The sequence below is a fragment of the Seriola lalandi genome, unplaced genomic scaffold, assembly GCF_002814215.2.
Source record: "Seriola lalandi dorsalis isolate HSWRI2012SDOR001 ecotype SW California unplaced genomic scaffold, Sedor1 jcf7180002054671, whole genome shotgun sequence".
NCBI classification, from domain to species: domain Eukaryota; kingdom Metazoa; phylum Chordata; class Actinopteri; order Carangiformes; family Carangidae; genus Seriola; species Seriola lalandi.
Genome location: NW_019525224.1, coordinates 471,265 through 490,936, shown reverse-complemented (window position 1 = coordinate 490,936; position 19,672 = coordinate 471,265). Strand labels below are relative to the sequence as shown.

At 41.3% G+C, this 19,672-nt stretch overlaps 1 protein-coding gene across 2 annotated transcripts; it reads left to right on the top strand.

Moving 5' to 3' along the window:
• Window positions 1–4,590: 4,590 nt before the first annotated feature.
• Window positions 4,591–18,297, top strand: wfdc1 (WAP four-disulfide core domain 1). Of its 2 annotated transcripts, none has more exons than XM_023421332.2 (7): window positions 4,591–5,123; window positions 14,632–14,827; window positions 15,354–15,437; window positions 15,943–16,083; window positions 16,570–16,641; window positions 16,723–16,782; window positions 16,879–18,297. In XM_023421332.2, exons 1-6 carry the CDS (start codon window positions 5,025–5,027, stop codon window positions 16,779–16,781), a joined length of 651 nt encoding a protein of 216 aa, XP_023277100.1. In that variant the 5' UTR covers window positions 4,591–5,024; the 3' UTR covers window position 16,782; window positions 16,879–18,297. The 2 variants fall into 2 exon arrangements, with proteins under 2 accessions (XP_023277100.1, XP_023277101.1); XM_023421333.2 differs by having other exon boundaries at window positions 4,593–5,123; window positions 16,591–16,641.
• Window positions 18,298–19,672: the final 1,375 nt, after the last annotated feature.

Here is a 19,672-nt window from a genome sequence, read left to right as displayed (position 1 = left end):
GCTACAGGTAGTTATGCTTAATGAGGATAACTACCAACCAGCCCCACACACCACCTCCAGAACTGCACTCCAAGACAGTGTATTGCTTTAAACATGGGCAGTTCCATGTGCATATGGTCTGATGCTGATTCTGAAAAATATTTGGCTCTTTTTTCTGAGTGATTCTCCAGAATATAATTCACAATCAGCCAAAAGCTCCACAGCTTCAGCTTCCAAAAACACTGCCAATAAAAAAAAGGAATGTTTTTATTTTTAAAAGACTCCCTGTGCAAGTTCAAAAAAATAATTTCTCTTCACAAGTTTGTGGCTATATAAGAGTGAGTTCTGTATGTAAACACACAGATTTCAAAGATACTGGAAAATAGTGAGGAGAGAGCAGACAGATGTTTGGTCTACGTGAACCCTTAATCAACTCATCTCCATTTCTTCTGTACTCTGTTTCGTGCTCTGTTCCTTTTCCTCCTCTGATCTTCCTCATCTTCGCCTATTTTTCCATCAGCTAGCGCCAGCTCACATCTTTAAACAGCTGTCCCACTTTAACTCCAGTCATCGAGGTCATTGTGTTGCCATACCTCACATAGACTTAAAAAGGCATGCATTCAAAGGCACACAGAAGATACAATGCTTCATATTTCAGACATTAGAAATATGTTTTTGTATAGTTTAGATGCAGTGGAACATTACCAGATTATATTACCAGCACAGAAAGTTTTCCATCTCTTCCTTGATGGATCTAATAGTCTAGTGAAGCGGCCGGCGCCAGTCCCACTCTCCTTGTCTCTTTATAGTGAAATAAATCCACAACGCAATCTTGCTCTTATAAGCATCTATGCTTTATGTGTATATGTGTTTTGTTTCATCACATCGCTCAAACTCAAATTGTACAAACAAGACAAACGCAAATCCTATCGTTTACTAAAATAGCCATTAAGTCAGAGATTTATCTGCCCTCTTCTGCTGCTCGAGGTTTATATTCTATCAGACACACATTAAAAACAAATGCTGGGATGCAGCCAATGCTCAGTGAACTTTCTAAATGTGACACAGTAAAACAGAGCAAAGCAAATCAAAAAGGAGAAAATTAGTTTTGAGTGAACTGAGTCAAAGCGCTATTCTACAGGCATGATTTAGGATTGTAAAGTGAGTATTGTAAGTATTTCAGTTTATTATTGTACTGCATATGTGCTGAGACATTACAACACATAAGTGCAACTTTCACTCCTCTCCAAATCCAGCAGCCTAATTCCAACCAATCACACCTAACCCCCGACCCTTCAGGCTGACCTCTGACCCCAGCTGACAGCCCTGATTTGGAATGAATGGTTTTGACAGGCTTCTGCTTCAGGCTTTAGCACACTCACACAAGAGCGGCCCACCAGAGAAGCGTGCTAACAAACATTAAAGTGACAATAAAATGATAAATGACCTGTTAACCTGGTAAGCTCGTTTTTAGCCACGCTAGAAGTCTGTCTGTTGGTCCACCACTTTGGACTCGACTGAAATGCAACAAATGCAACAAATATTTGATTCATTAACAACAAATTTGGTTCAGATGTTCATGTTCCCCCCAGGATGAATTGTAATGGCACTATCATTAGTAAAAGACTTGGTTGAATAGTTCAGTTTATGACCAAATAAAACTATTTACATTCCCATCAGCCTCAGCTGCTCTTTTTGTTTGGTGGTAATTAGAAAATGTTAGCATGTTGCCCCAATCGAGAAATTACTGGTAACCAGACATACATTTGCCAAAGCAACCAGTTAGTCCTCATCCTTAAACTCTTTTCTTTAGTAAAAACAGAACATTTCTGAAACACTTATGTTAAAGTATAAATCTCACCTTTGTATCTCTTTTGAAAGTTTGTTTAAATGTATGTATAATTGTAAGTGTTTTTAAGGGGTATTACATAGCTACTTTAGTGGCTGGCTAGAACATGCTATCTTGCTGAACTAAGATGATGAACACGCTAAACAGTATATCAGTGCAGTTTATTTTTCTGTGCCAGTCTCTATAATTTATTCAACAGTAAGAGTTCACATTTCTGACAAGTAAAGATTGTTTATAAGGTCCGTTCAACCACAAATTTCCCATCTCAGCCAGACATGTGGTGAATTACAGAAGCAACTGTTATAAGTCACAGGTGTATAGATACAACAATTTCATATAATATACATATGACACCTTGTAAATTCTTTGGGTACACAGACACACAAACCACAGACTATCAACACAAACAAATGTGTATAAACCTCTGGTTGTCCTCTAAACTCACATATCCCATCCAGATGCACAGGCTGAATCTCATTATGAAACATGTGCCTGTATAAAAATCGTATTCACTGCGCTCGTATAATCGTCACATACGGACGAAGGGCTGCCCTGACCACTGAGCCAGATCCTTCTCTGGACGGCTACCAACTATTACACCATGAATCAGACTGGAATTAATCTTGACCATCAGAGAGTATAAACATGTGATATGAAACCCCCTGAGACTCGCAGACACTCCACCCTGCAGAAACAGCAACAGTGCATCTATGCCTGCAGACAACGCCTCACAGATGAAAGGAATTTCTGCCTTTTGAGTGGAGAGTCTGTCTCTGAACAGGATTTATGGTTTCACACTCTCATTCATAACTGTACAAGTGGATGCTGCGTCCAAACTGAATGCCACGTCCTGTTTAGCTATTGGGAGTAAATACTGAATGTGTATCCTTTTGTGTGTGTGTGGAGTTACAGTACAGTATGTGTGTGTTCAGGCTCTCAGTGGGACGGGATGTGTGAATCTTTCACCCCTTATTCTCTTCATGAATACAGTTGTTTACGTTATTTAATATTCATGTATGCTGTACACTCCAGATTTAGAAATGAGGCAGGATGTGCGAACATGTCTGAACATATTACACACTGTCTGCTGCTGGAAACTGTGCAGCTGCTGATTTCCCCCCATTAAGAACTGAATATGGTTCAGGGCGTGGTACAGTTTTAGAAAATTATGACAAGACAATACAACATACATAGTGCAGAATACTGATTTAATTCTTGAGAATTCCATTCTACGCGACTACACCAGGTCTGTCTACAATCTATTTTGCCCCTGTAGAAAATATTTTTGGCTCAAGAAATGGTTTCTACATACCCAAATTACTTACAAAATCAAGAAGAATTTAATTTACTTTATTTGTAAGGTTACAAGTTATGTTGAAAAAAAGCTGTTATGACAACACAGTTTTTCCCACTATGTGACAGCTGGTACTGGATATGCTTTTATATTAGATGTTAGATAACATTATATTTGGGGATCTTTACACTCAGGGACCCAAAGACAACTCTTTGTACTAGATACCCTTACATTTCACTTCAAAGTGCGTCAGCCTGAAACATTGAAAAAGCAGCTGGAGCTGACATAAACCAACAAATAAAGCAACGTTAGTTTAACTTGCTAGCTAGCTGCAGCTGATAATATCTGCACACTAGTTGTAGATGGCCACCGCCTAGTTTGTCTAGGCGTTTGTCTATATCTTTGTAAAAAGAATTTCATGTGGTAAAGTTGCCACTGTTATCATTGTAAACTGCATCACGTGCAGAAGCTTGAGTGGTAATTTCCAAAATATATATTGCACTTCTGCATCATAATAATGACCGTAGCATCAGGTTAATCACTGTGTCTTTCTCACACAGTCATTCATCCAGTCTTTTCCACTGCCAGCTTCCAATATCTCTATATGTCCCCCCTATTTGCTCTCCTATTTTTCTCTCACTTTTTCTCTTTACTTTGTCTTTTGTGTAAGTGAAGCCTGGGCCTCCCAGTGACATAAGCCCTGCTCCTGTAAAACTAATAATGACTGAGATTGGTGCAGGCTTAGCATTCTTTCTCCCTTTCAGCGCAAGACACTGAGAATGGAGAGAGAGGAGGGGACGGGAAGGAGAGAAAGGTTTAGTGGCAAATAGGGGGTGAGATGGGGGGGGTGTCCTAGTTTGAGAGGGAGCAACTTGAGAGATACATGAAGAAGGAAGGGAAGATGGAGAGAGAGAGAAAGAGAGAGAGAGAGAGAGAGAGAGAGAGAGAGAGAGACAGAGAGGCCCCTTTCCCTGAAACACACCACATGCTTTCATTCTTTATGGGTCAATGCAACTGAAATCGCACTGCATCCTCTCCAAACATTTTAAACAGACACACATGGACATTTATCTTCATTCAGGTGGGTTCAAGCATTAAATCATGCATATCCCGTCCCTAAGAAAAATCAGGAATGTAAACACGGATGTTGGACAGTTAATAGTTACACCACATACATGCTTGAACCCTAAACTAGCAGTGCACAAGTATTTTTCAAACCACACACTTAGCAAAGCCATTGATTTTCCCTCCTACAATACCACACGTAAGCAAAACATTTGAAGCAAAGGCACAGAATATAAAATATGTCCTAACCACACATTGACACAACTCTGTCAAATTCACATAAAGATCACCAGATGTGCTGCGAGATGCAACAAGGGGGCAAGGGGGAGGTCTCACACGCACTGCCCTCTCTAATGCTCTCCCCTCCCTCCTTTCACCTCCCCTCCTCTCTCCCAGAAACATGTGCGTGCGCTGTGCCAGCAGACAGTTTCAGCTCTCAACAACTGATGCACGGACAGCTGCTGTTTCTCCCTTCCCCTCCTTTTTGCTCCCCTAACTGTTCTCCTCTTTTTGCTTCTTCCCCACACTGCCTCTATTCATCCCCTCTGTACTTTCCCCTTCCTTCCCTCTACTTTGTCATTCTACCCTGCACTTTTCCTCAGGCAGATATAAAGGCAGGTCCTGTTGAAGGGAGAGGGGCTTGTGTAATCTCTGGCTGCACATGAGCACCGGAGAGTTATTGCTTCAGCTGGAAAGGCACCGCAACAGAGGACTTGGAACCAACTAAAGGACAAACTTTGGGATAAGCAGAAGAAGAAGGAATACTTCCAAGACAGGAAGGGAGGAGAAGGGGGGAGAAGAAGAGAGAGTTTGGAGTTGGGGTGCAGGACACAGACCATGCCGGGCTCTGTGCTGCTGCTTCTGGTGCTATCCCTGTTGGTCCTGTCCACAGGAAGTGATGCCAGACGGATCAGGAAAAGAGGACTCAACCATAAGGTGGGGCTGCTAACCTCACCTTTGACTTTTGTATATGTGCACATGTGAGTGTGTGGCTTTCCTCTCTATCTCTTGATTATGGCTGTTTGCAGAAAAGCTTCCAAAGTGGAAGTAGGTGAGAGATCACAGTGTTACAGTACAATACCGGCTCTGTTACAGAGAACCGGTTTCACACTGCGAGAGCAGTTTTGTGGCTGAGGTGAGAGGTGGTCAAGTTGACCTCAGACATGAAGTGCAGTAACCCAGTGATGAAAAGAAGAGTGGTGCAAATTAACAAAGTGCATTCACTCAAGTACTGTACAAATAAGAATAGTTCAGCATTTTGGGAAATACAATTAATTCTTGCTCAAAGTTAGATGAGAAGATAGATACCACTGTTAAATATGTCTTGTAAATAAAAAGGCTTTAGCCAACAGCTAGTTAGCTTAGCATAAAGACTGGAAATAGTTTTAGCATGGCCCTGTCCTAAGGTAACTAAATCCACCTAACAACTGATCTAAAGCTCACTAATCAAAATCTTGTTTCTTTAATCTGTATTTTGTGCCTGTGGGCTAAGCTAAAAATTTCACCACTGATAAAGACACAGTCTGAGCAGACATGCTTTGATTTTGAAGCATGAAAAATCTTCATGGACAGGGGAAGTTTTTTAGTTTTGACAAGGAGCCGAAAGTGGAGTGTGCAACAGGTTGGAATAAGTTGCTGATTTTCAGATTTCCATATGAGTAATTGAAGAGCACACTGGATGTACAACCTTTGTCTTTGTGTGTGTGTGTGTGTGTGTGTGTGTGTGTTCATGGTGGATTATTGGGCAGGAACTGAACTTGCAGACCGGGCCCCTGCTTGTTAACTCAGCTCAGTGTAGCTGATTGATCATCTCTAACAAGGGCTCACTGTAGCGTGCTGCCCTCTCTTTCTTTTCCCCTCTCTTGCTCTCTCTCCTCCTCTGTGAAACTTCTCGTTCTTCAATGTTCTCACTTTCGTACTGGTTTATGCCCTCATTGGCCCATCTCTCTCTCAATCTCACCACTCTTATCTCTCTTCCTTTCTCTCACATGCAGTAGTTAGCCTTTCACCCGCTCTCTGGCCTGCTTTCTCTTCCCCCTCACCCATGTGTCTCTCTCAGGATACCACCCCTCTGTTTTCCCTCTTTCAAATGTCTTTCTCTCGTCTCCTCCTGCTCTCAGGATGGGCCAAAAGCACCGTCTTGCTGGACGCTGCTTCAAAGCTGCTGTAATTGGAACATGCTGAGACGGCTGTGCAGATGGAGTTTGTCTTTTTCCCTCTGAACCTTTTCATCTCTGCATCTTTCCATCTTTCATTTTTTAACCACCTCCCCCTCACAGACATATACACACACACCCTCAGTCTCATTCATAACACCAGGGATGTGCAGAAAGACAAATTATAGTCGCTGAGCGTTTCATGTAGGCACTGAACTATGGAATAGTGTGTCTAGAAAAGAAAATCTGTAAGAATTTGTAACAAAACCAAGGCCACCAGCATGCTGTGCTGTATTCATGGTCTGGTTTGTTCTTTGAATATAGAAGATTTCAGCAGATTTTCAGACACATTGAATTCAAATTATTCAAATCTTTTAGACACATCATGCCAAATCTATTTTGGTTTAGTTTTAGAAAAGCATAAATGCTCTTTAAGAAACACAGAATAGATTTGGACCTTTAAGTTATCATTATTATTATTATAACTTGTTTAACACTTCATTTGTGTTATTTTGCCGTAAACGCAAACTTTTTTAGGAATACACATCATGTGAACACAATATAAACTAGGGTGGCAATTCCTCAACAAATTTCATTTTATCAGATTCAAAACAAATTAACATGCAATGGACTTAGGGCTTTTTTGGGATCCGAGATCACAGGGCAGTTGTCTACTTTGCTCAGTTGATAATCCAGTCTTATTGATCAGTAGACTGTATTATTTTTAAAAATAAAGATGTGTAATCACAGTAAATGTATATTGGAAATGTATTATGAAAATGTAAGCAGTCAATATTATATGCATTATGACACCTACACCTTCACATAAAATGAGGTTTCTTAGCCTTCATATACTGTTTTTGGAGGAATGTGTGTTAAGTTCTTACCAGAAAGGGAGTTCTTTGACCTGAGATGGTCTCACTCACTAGGTGGCTCGGGGATCAGAGCCATGTCCACCATCTAGACCTCCCCCTGCCACAAGATTCAAAGGTCACCAGTAGCACTTCTCAAATTTCCTCTTTGTGTTTGACAGAGAAACTGCCTGTCAAATAACACATAACATGTAATAAGGGTGGAGAAGTAAGATTAGGCATCAGAGGGAAGATTACTATCAAGAGAAACATATTTGATGGGTAGACGGGAAAATGGGTCTTAGACTCTCTCTCACATATTTACACACACACACACACACACTCACACACACACACACACACACATACACACACACACACATACACACACACACACACATACACACACACAAAGACCGGTTGATCTACAGCCATAACACACCCTGGTTCAGACACCTGTCAGGGCATGTCAGTGTGCATCAGTAGTGTCTGAAGTGCGGCTACCACCACAAATCTTTACAGTTTCATTTATCTGATATGAAGTGGTCTGTTCTGACAGCACCTGGTATTAAGACAGGGACCCTGCAAAAACCTGTATTCTTCCTGTTCTTGGTCTGGCTGGCTGTTTGACTTGGCCCAGGGCTGCTACACGAAACCAAACAGATCCGTGCTCTGCTTTAATGCTGAAGGAAATGTGTAGCTTTTAAGGAAATTATACTTTGTAAAGATAAGATAAGTTAACTGTATGTTAGAATCCCAAATGCTTTCAAATAAGAGGGGAACAAAGGATTCATGTCAGTGATTGAATTTAAGGGGATTAAAAAGGACATTTTGATTGCAGTGGTTGAGAATCATTATGTGGTAAATGTAACTGAGTTACACAGCCTGCATTTCTGCTGAACACAAGGAATGTAGTTTAGTTTATTATGGCTAAGAGTTGACAAATGCTGGGAATGCATGACAAATGCAAAACAGTCTTGGCAAGCATTGGCTGTGCTGGTCACACCAGCATTTAATACTGTGAAATTTTGGGGAAATTGCGGTTAATTGTAACGTAATCACCAAAATTTGTGAATTTCATTGTGAAGTTGAAGTAAATCCGTGTTAAGTTTTGGATCGACTTCAGTTTTGGTAGTCTTAAACATGAACTTGTGTCCTTGAAGCAAGCTATCTTTGCAGTGCTCGCCTTAAAGTAATAATTTCGCTGTACCGCTTTCCAGTGTAACCAGACCTTAAATTACAGAACATATCAATTGCTCATTATAAAGTGAATATGACAGATTAACTAGAGACAGATACTATTAATATGACTATCACCTACCAAAGGTGGCTTGGTGGTGAAGTGGTTCGCACTTGCCCATAGGTGTGAATGTGAGCATGAATAGTTGTCTGACTCTATGTGTTAGCCCTGTGAGAGACTGGAGACCTGTCCAGGATGTACCCTGTCTCTCGCCCAATGTCAGCTGGGATTGGCTCCGGCCCATGTAGCTAATGGATGGAGGGATTGCAATAACTCAAAATCATCAAGACAAGACACACTCTTAACTTACCTAAGTAAAGGTGAGGATTCAAATCAATTAAGCTTGTGTTGACAGCCTCAATGTCCATAATATAGATTTAGTGCCATCTTTTACATATTATTCTCACTGGGAGGTGCATGGTGTTGCATATTAATTAAAGGAGAGCTTTGCATATTTGTCTCAGTTTAGTCATTCAAATTCTGGCATAGAAGACAATCAACAAACTGGCTATTTGCATGTGTGAAATGCATATTTAAAGTCAGAAGGTAACACCTTCTGACTTTAAATATGCATTTCAAACAAACTTCAACATTCTGTATATTAGATGTGTCTTGGCTCAAAAATGCAAAATACGTTGAAAATTCACTGTAATAAACAATCAACCTGAGGTTTTCTGTGAAACATGGTAACAAGGCTCAGTTCACAGTTCAGTGTCATTACATTTAGAAAGAAAGACAGTAAAATATCATCACATCCTAAATACTATCTCACAGTCTTACACACTGATAGGTAGACAGAGAAACCTGCGACCAGTCAGTTTTGTGAACTGGTGTGAGCGGCTTTAAACAGGACTAATCCCAATCAGATGATGTGAGCCTGCTGGTCAGCAGCACATTACTGGATTTACACTAGAGCAGATTACCGTGAAGTGCCATAGGTACACACACACACCAAAAAGACAAACTCATTTTCGCATCAACCTCTGCTTCGCTTTTTTCATACAGAGCCTCTGATGTCCAAGACATTCCTTTTATTTGGCAGCAGAGAGATTTTCTAAGTTATATCATGAGTCAATGAGAGACCACAGACACAGCTGCACTGGAATATATATAAAACTGTCTTGAAATTCATTCATTTTCTACCGCTTATCCTCTAGTAGGGTCGCGGGGGGGCTGGAGCCCAGCATCTTTTCGGGCGAGAGGCAGTCCATCGCAGAGCAAACAAACACATAGAGACAGACAACCATTCACACTCACAGCCACACCTATGGTCAATTTAGAGTATCCAATTAGCCTAGTCCCCATTTTGCATGTCTTTGGACTGTGGGAGGAAGCCAGAGTACCCGGAGAGAACCCACACTGGCACGGGGAGAACATGCAAACTCAACACACAAAGATCCCACGGCCGAGCTGGGATTCGAACCTGGAACCTTCTTGCTGTGAGGCGACAGCGCTAACCACTGCACCACCGTGCAGCTCTGTCTCGAAATTGTTCCACAATTTTTATTTTAATGGACAATCAAAAATTGGTTTCTGTTGCTGCAGCACTACAAGCAGAGAGTAGAGGTGTAATACAGCAGAGATTAGGGGAACCTCTATCACAGCCATCACTGTCACCTCTGGCTATGACTGACAGGTAGCAGACACTATGTCTAACCGTTTCCCCAAACTAATTAGCTGCTCTGCCACTCCTCATATGGGCTCACTCTATTTGACTGCATTTCAAGGTTAGACAAGAACGCTTTGCCAGTATGCCTACAGTTCAAGGATTGCTTTTCCCAGTTGTGCATCTACTTGTCTGTCTGACATCACTCACTAAGACTCTCATCTCTGACTGATTTGCAGGCTGTCTGTTTGCCTCACATCTTAGCCTGCTGTGTCTCTATCTATCTGCACATCTATCTATCTTTCTGTCAACCTGACTGCTGGTTTAGAGGCAGGAAATGAGTGCTGACAACTCAAAAGCTAACCAGATGTGTCCTGTGGGCTACTTCATTTAGGAGATTTGAATTGACACTCATGAAAGAACACAGTTTTGCCTTGTTTACACATTTGTGTGTACAACCTTGACCCTGCAGTACGCCCATATAGGGCATATGCCTGCGATTGGGTGGGTTTGTGTGCGTCTCTGTCTGCATGTATCCTTGCACAAAGGAAGGAGAAAATGTCATTATCTTTTTTGAGATCTCTGCATGGAACCCTGAATGCCCTGATCGCAGTGCAGTTATGGAGCCAGACAAGGTCTCCAGTGGTTTCTCCCCACAAACTCCCCGTATACCACAGAGCAAGAGAACTACAGAGAGAGACAAGGAGAGACAGACAGAGGAAAAGAGCAGTCAAGATCAATCATTATGCAGCCACCTTCATCAACATGTCATTCACACCAAAGACAGAGGAAGAAAGGGATAGGGAAAAAGAAATCAAGGAGAAAGAAAAAACAGAGAGGAAGAGAGATAATGACAATGTTGCAGACAGAGACAGACAGAGAGGGGGAACACATGCCCACAGATAGACATGAGCAACACACACCGGCCCGCTGGCAGTGTCTCTATGGGAGAGCAGAGCGGCAGACAGAAGTGTAAATAAACAATGTGGAACATCAGAGAGATGTGTGCAGCATTGTGTGATAGAGCTCAGGATGTAGAGCATGATGGTGGCGGGCCTTCTGCTGTACGAACACATGACACAACACAAGAGGAGCCTTGAGAGTTAACAGACATGTAAAATAAACATACGTTGGAAGCAGCATCTGTTCTGTTGGCTTAAGGATCTATACAGTGAACACACACCGAAGCATGAATGGCCTCAGCGATGTATGGCATTCATGTGGACAAGCAAGCTCACACTTTACACACTTTACACACCATCACACACACACACACACACACACACACACAATTTACACACGCATACACACATAAACAGGAAGGGTAGTTGACGTAGTTTGCAGGAGACGTTTGCAGGAGACTTTGGGAACAGATCGGATATAAGACAAGGGGAGGCGGCAGGAGTCATTATGTCATTATCCAATCACAGCAGACTTTGTAGTGGCCATTCATAAGATCTCATAGTACCAGGAGACACTGTGAACCACTGTTACCCCACCGTTCTCACTTGTGAGCCAAGAATGACAGGTATGAAAGAAGTGTAGTCTACAGTGTGTGGGAGGACGTACAAGCAGAGGTAACTATACGTAATATAGTTAGGTGGCTCATATGATACCTGGATAACATTATGGGAGTGCAATGATAAATCGATGAAGTACAAAGCAACAAGCTATAAACACAAGGTAGAGATTTTATCACCTTATAAAAGAGATACAACAGACTTTGCTGGTATTACACTGGGGCAGATTACTGCTCAGTACACACACACTAGCCACTGCTTCACTTTTTCATTTGGAGCCTCTGATGTTCCAGACATTCCTTTTACTTGGCAGCAGTGAGATTTTCCAAGTTATATCATCTCCAACAACAGAGAGGAAATTCATAGCAAATCCAGTCCAGAGTATGCGAGACCACAGACATGTCCGTGTTCATCGTCACGCTGCAAATAAAGCACTGTCATTGTAAAGTTAGCATTCATCTGGAGTCATGTTTCTGATTGTCAGTTCAATATTCAGCCCCTGTTTTGGTCTCTACAAACTCCTGAGAAAAATATCTGACTCTATAGCTGCTAAATGCTCTAGTATGTTCGCTAGCTAGCTGCCGATTTTGTCTGTCTGATGTTTGGTGCTGAGCAGGTAGCGTATAGTGAGCTTTTTCACTGATAACAGTTTCCTGCTGCATCTCCAAACAAAACACATGAGAGTCCTAACACTGAATCAAAACAGTAGTGGGAGGTCTTAAACCCAGAACAATGACCTGAAAGATGCTTAAAAGCTCCATAGAGCTGAAAGGAACTGTAGAGTTGGGTTATAATCTTTTATGGGATTGTCACTATAAATGAAACCTTTTACATCACACATAGTCGTTTAATCTATTGTTCATATATAAATAATGACAATAGCAGCTTTAAATCGAAAAAAGAAAATACAAAAAGTATTGGAACTTAACCAACCCTACGATGGGAGTACAATGGTAACAATAATCACTCCTAACACAAATAGTGACAGCAAACTCTCCTCTGTAAGAGACTGACTGTAAGAGCCACACATTGTTCCCTCCTCTCATCTATGGTGTGAATCCACCCCCCCCCCAAATAACCATCCACCCACTAAGCTCGCAGCTGCCAGAACGAATTAATGTGTGTTTAAAGTGAACACACATACAGTGTGTGTGATACCACCATCAGCGCCAAACATTTGCTTTCATTTTTCCGGCTGGTTTGTAAGAACGTTCAGTAAGCCTGCCAAATAAACAGCACAGTTTTAATGATCGTGTGCAACCCACAAGCTGATTATCTAATTACTAATCTAGTGTACAAAAAAACACCCATTTCTCCCTCTCTCTCTCTCCCTCTCACGAGCACCCTGACATGCCAAATGAATATCTGAAACTGGAGAATCAGGGAAACTCACCCACACGACTGAAACAACAAAAGACATGAAATCAGAAAAACAGAAACTTTGCAGTTGTGCTTGTTTGTCTGTAACTCTGCGTGTGTTCTCAGGCTATTCAGGTATTTGTTGGATCATTAAACCAGGACTGAAAATAACAGGAAACCTTTGTCCTTGACTGGTGGGAAAACACATTGAACTACACTAAAGTAAATGTTGGGACCAGGTGAGGAATGAACCTCGAGGCATACCTGATTAGATAACATCCTCTGCAGTAGAAGCTCAAAGAGTTCACAGTTAACCATGTACCACCCCTTCAGTGGTCTATAATTAAAATATCCTCTTGTTATGTTCCTCTGCTGATGTTAGAGCAGACAGTAAACAGTAAATTATCGCTCATTTCATAGTAGTAAGTGGAACGAATTGGAAACTTGATCACACTGTAGAGCAAATACATTGTTTTGTCGAGGGCAGCTGTGCCTCTTGCTGTAATATTTCCCACGTGTACCTAACCCACAACGACAACAATGAATGGACGCTTATACTGTGCCACAAAACTTGTGATAGTTGATGCCAGCTGTGTGAAACAGTATAAACCCACAAATTCTTTCCTGGGAATGTCCAAAAAGCAATGAGTCGGAATCAATAAAGAGCTGCAGCATGGTAAAAAAAAATAACTACTACACCACAGAGGCCATGGCTGTGATACAGGTCCCATAGGCATGCAAGAGCAAATCTTTTCAGCAACAAAAGTGTGTGTGTGTGTGTGTGTGTGTGTGTGTGTGTGTGTGTGTGTGCGTGCGCATGTACGTGCATCGATGCTGCCAAACCCACTGACATGTGTGAAGAGTGTGAAGTGTGTCTTTGCTTGGCTCACGGTCCTGTGGCCTACTTTCCCCCCTCTCAGACTCACTAGGGAAGTGTGTGTTCCCACAGTGAATCACCTTCCCAATCCAGGTCAAGACGTTAGCAGGCAGGCATGCATACTGAAGCCAAACATGTAGTGTCTCTGCTACAGTTCTGCTGTGCTGAGAACCGACCGCCTAGGCCCATTGCTGCCCTCTGATGGTTAAAAAGTGCAATCTCAAACACTGTGTGAACATTACAGTGAATTGTCTTTTTGTTTGGAAGCAAAAGACATGTTTCATTTCTCATCAAGTTACCTTCGCAACTAAATATTTATATTTCATAAATCTAATTGCCCCCCAAACTCAGATATATTAGTGTTTTCTGATCTGGGCAGTTTCTTGTGTTCATATAATTTTTCTGTCTAATTTGCATAATGTATATGCACCTAAATATTCCTAGAAACTAGATTTTAGTCACACTTGAGCATGTAGCAGCTTTTGATAGACCAGAACCTCTGCTAATATTAATCTACACTGATCAGGCATGACATTAAAACAGATAACAGCTTTTATTGTTGTGGCTGATTGGTGTATATCCGTGGCCTATTTTAAAGGTTCATTCTGTAGCATTTGTAAACTTAATTTGTAGTTTCAATTATTTTCAAGCTACATGGCTTGATTTAGTCAAAAAGTACACAGATCAGTCGCAAAATTAAAACCAGTCACCTGTTCTACTGTTATGGCTGATCGGTGTAGGGTCAGGGTAAAACCACCTCCACTCATTCCTACTATATGTCTCTTTTTCTCTCTCTCCCTCTCTCTCTCTCTCTCTCTCTCTCTCTCTCTCTCAGGACTATGAGTACCCCAACCACCCCCAGTCCACGCAGCACCAGAAGAATGACCGGTGTCCGCCCCCACCCCAGATGCTGCCAGAGCGAGCCTGCGAGGTGCCGGGCTGCCGCTCAGACTCAGAGTGTGAGCGTCATAAACGCTGCTGCTACAACGGCTGCATCTACGCCTGCCTGGAGTCTGTTCAGCCGCCACCAGGTCAGCAGACAGTTACACATGGTTACACACAGAGCAGTGCTCATCAGACACCCGCATTTTTGTGCACAAGACACAAACTGATGTGTAAAGGTCAGTCAGTTACAACCTTGGTCTTTTTTGAAAGGTAAACACTTTACATTTTACAACTACAAAGCCAGGGTGAGTACAAGGAAGTCTGAAGCAATTCTGCACCAACAGCTGTTGCAGCGATATGAGGAATTTAAAATGCTTTGCACAGATATAATCAGCAGACTTGTATAATTTGTCCAGTCCAGTAAAGACCAAAACACACCTAAAGTAAGACTACCAAGGACAAAGGTTTTAAAAGGTTAAATTGCTTCAAGATTGGTTTGACTTTTTGTAGAACCATTCTGCTACAGCATTCTCAGAACTTTTCATATTTGGTATTTTAGCTCAAAAAACAGATCATCACTGAGGCTCTTTTCCTCAAAACAATATGGATAATATTTTGGCTTGTGTGTGTGTGTGTGTGTGTGTGTGTGTGTGTGTGTGTGTGTGTGTCCAGTGCTGGACTGGCTGGTGCAGCCCAAGCCTCGGTGGTTGGGGGGTAACGGCTGGCTGCTAGACGGCCCTGAGGAGGTTCTGCAAGGTGAGTGCAGTGCAGACACCTGGCCAGTCACTGAGGCCAGAAAAAACCCCTGTAACTCCAAACAGTCAGCTTGCATGACTCTCATCTAACCGATTCTCAGCACTCACAATGCAACTGCATCTTCGCCTTCACATAATAACCTTTCACCAATCCATCAAACGCAACCCTTTACTTAGTGAATATGAGCAAAACAGTTTTCATGTTTGATTCCACCCTCCTCTTATGTGTGTATTGGTGATGTGTATTTCTGGGTTATTTTTTGTTTTTTTAAAACTCATACAGTGAAAGAAAAAATGTCAAAATGCAACTATAAGGCGCTAAGGTTAAGCATTCTCGTGTTTTCCTATACTGCTTTTCTTCAGTGAATAGATAAAATGTTCATGCAGCTTTTCTGAAGTTTGTAGGCAAGGAAACAACAATGAAAAAAAACGAACTAATCGACTAATAAACTGTTGTTTCATGTTTGTGATTTCCTCTAATGCACAGTATATTCTCTGCCCGCCAGCTGAGGCCTGCAGTACCACAGAGGATGGAGACGAGCCTCTCCACTGCCCCACAGGCTACGAGTGCCACATCATCAACCCAGGAAACCCTTCCGCTGGCATCCCTAACCGGGGACAGTGCATCAAGCAACGTGGGAACTCCGGTAAGGCCAGAGCACTTCTGGTAACTCAAACAGCTGAGTAATTCACCATGTGATATGGCATTGAATCCAGTCCTTCAACAGACACCATCTCCTATCTTATTTTCATATTTGCAACTAATCCCCTGTCTATCTGATCTAGTGGAACCATTCATCAAAGTTTGTGCTCTTATAAAGGACCAAAGGACAGGGACAGGATGCTGGGCTGTGCCAGCAGCTGTCTTGGCTGGGCTGGTATCTCTTGGCAAATATAATGCAGCCAAGTGCCAACGTCTGCCATTTAATAGATCTAAAAATATACGGATTGGAGTGACCTAGCAATTCAGTAGGCCAACCCCACATGGCTGAAGCTGTTTACAGAAATATGAACCTAATGATTTATGAAGAGAACATAATGCATCTCTTTATTGTCATGTAAGCAAGAATTCAAAGTACAATGTGAAGTATACAGAGGTCAGATGTCATCTTTTTGTTTTGTTTTTATAATAGTTTGGGGCATTTTATCTACAGATGGACGTGGCCTAAGGCACAAATACTTTAAGGACTACAAGGATTACTTAGGTAAGTGAAGTAACATGAACTAGTATTACTGAGTCTGACATAACAACAATCTGCCTTACATAATGATGTTTTCACTGACAGGTACCAGTTCTAACAATGCAGTAGGCTACGAAAAACATCATCACAAGCACCTGGGATGAAGTACGTTTTCAGCCGCTTTGAACTATCATGTCAACAAAATACCTCTTTTATCTTTAGCTCCCTTTAAGAAAACCTAATGTTTTTATCTGCTCTCAGATCAGCCATGACCTCAGCCTCAGCTACGACCATAACACAACCTCAGACATCAGTCCAGTCCTGTTCGATCTCCTCTCATCACACCTGAAGCAGGATCAGATCTCACCTTTTTTTACTACACCTACAGCTGCTACCTCCTCTTTGCAAAACCCCGTTTTTTTGCGGCCTATCCTCAGTCACAACCTTCTTTGGGAGACAAGTCTGATGCGCATACAGTAGACCAAGAGCCAGAGCCAAAGAAATAAGTGCTTTTTTTGTCTCTCTGTCCGATATCTGTGAAAGGAAGGGGCAGAGAGTGTTGACGGTAAAGCAGAGGAAGAGAGAACAGGGTGTGCACCAAAGCCGTTTTATCAAAAATCTCAAAGGAAATAAGGAAACCTTGCCATTTTATCATTTCTTTACAACCTCCTCCCTCAGTACCACTCATTCTCACACACGGACAAACTCTCTAGCCTGAAGCCTGGTCAGCAGAGAAAATTAAGACCATATGGCCCTGTTACTCAGTCTCTAAAGGACGCTACTCAAATTTCCTCAAACCTGGAAGATTTTATGGACAAATAAGAGAAATTCCAGCTGTACCAGCTGTTGCATCTCTGAACCAAATCCAAATGTGAATTAAAATGATATCTAATTATAAGAATAAATGCCATATGAGTGTATGGATTGTGTCAGTTTTTGGAAAGGATTTGGAAAAGCTGTGGTCTGGTTTCAGTCAGCAGATGCTGACCGGAACATCAAAACAAAAGTATAATAAGTTAAAATAGTTCATTTGAGAGGACTAGTTGAACGAGATTTACATTTAAACGGATGCTCCATCTATGAAGCAGGAAACATTGAACAGCCTTTAAAAGCCCAGCTTTAAAAATGTGTGATACTGAAATTATTGATTTAAATATTACCTGAAATAAAGTTACTGAGGTGGTGCCTTTAATGAGGCGAGTCGTGTAACAAATATCTACCAGCGCTGTGTGGTTATGCAAGCGTTTCGTGAGTTTCGTGTGTGCATGTGTTTGCATGTGAGTGAGTCATCTGGTGACAAATTCAGCTTATCTGACAACCAAAATAATTCAGTCTGCCTATTAAATCATGACACCATCACAACCCTATGTTTCTGCATAAACATACCAATAGAAAGGGCTCAGAGTGGATATTTAAAACTGGTGAAGAATCTTCTATGTTATTCTCAAACTCGCTTCAGTCAACTTCAGTTGTCTCTGTTATCAGTTCAAATGGTGCTCATGTTTATTGCTGCCTATAATAACAGAAGAATAAGCTGGTCATATAATAAGCTGAAGGTGCAAAACAAAAGCTGTAACCATTCTCTATGTGCAGAACTAAAGTGATGTCTGAATGTTGCTTTCTGACTGGTGCTGTAATGCTGCCTTGTTTATTCTAAATAAACCACATTGTTGGAACTGGTCTGAGTTTTGTGATGTTTTTCTGTTGCAAGAAATCTTGGGATTAAGTTATACAAATAATGACAAACCAAGCAAGTAGATCATACTGACATTGTAATGACTACACCACAGACACTGATCCCATCCTGCTTTGTCATCATTCTTAAGCAGCAGATTGAGTTGAAGCAAAAATGAACTGAACTGAACTGAACACTGTTTCCAGTTGCAGTAGCTTCTAAAATAAGGTCTAGACACCTCAGGGAGTCTTTCTGACAGTTTTAGGATATCCCCCAGAAAAATGAGTGCTCAGAAATTAGCACAAAAAGGAAAACGTGTAAGACTGACATCTGGTTCCCTTTCTCACCATATTTTGTGTACATGGAATGACCAACAGCAAAGATATCATCACATTTCACATGATTATTATTTTCATGGTCCACCTGCCTCAAGGAGATAGAAAAAAGAGGTATAAATAATAGATATGTGTACGGATAATAAATTACTGCATCCTGGCATTAGGCATCAGAAATAAACTTCATACACTAGAGATAAAAGCAGGAAGAAATAGGTGATGATGTGGCTCCACACATGGAGACAGAAAATCTGGTATTTGAAAAGCAGGTCTTAGTTGCTATAATTTGTTACGGTTGATTCTTTAGGGCTGCTGCTTTTAAGAATATCATATGAGTGACACATGTCAAAGTACATACAATACAATATTCATGATCCAATATGGTCAGGACCATGACAACACCGCCCTGTCCCCCTACTGGGCAAGGAGAGACATTTCTGTCTCACATCAGAATAAGGTGAAACTTGACCAGATCATTAGAGATATATCAATATATAACATTAAAACACGAGGAATAGGCAGTGAGCTAATGAATTTTTTTTTTAGGCTTATCCCCATTTGATAACTAAATGTTCCTCTATTAATACTACAGTAGGTGCCACTTTAATAACAATGTATTCCCTAAATAATAACACAAGAAGAATTCTTGAGTTTGATATTAATCTTCAGTTATGTTATTTATAAAGAAACATACTTGACTCTGGTATGTTTTAGGTTTGGGGTCTAAAGTTTGTATTCCTACTGTACATCAGTTAGAGATGATAATGGAGCCAGACTTTGCCTATGTCTCTCTACTGGGAGAGAGAGCTCTCAGTGCAGTAGTATAGTCTGGGTCATTAGGAAAGCTCTGTTTGGACTTTAGGGAGATAAAGCAGAGTTTTATTTCACAATCCAGAGACAAATCCCTCATAAAAGATTCATGCTGTATCCTTTTGCCTGAGGGCTTTCCATTCTCATATTCAGCTTTTAATCCACAAATCACAGGCTGAAAGAACTAATGTATAATTTTAAATCAGTCTTTTCATGCTTCATTTTTTCCCACATA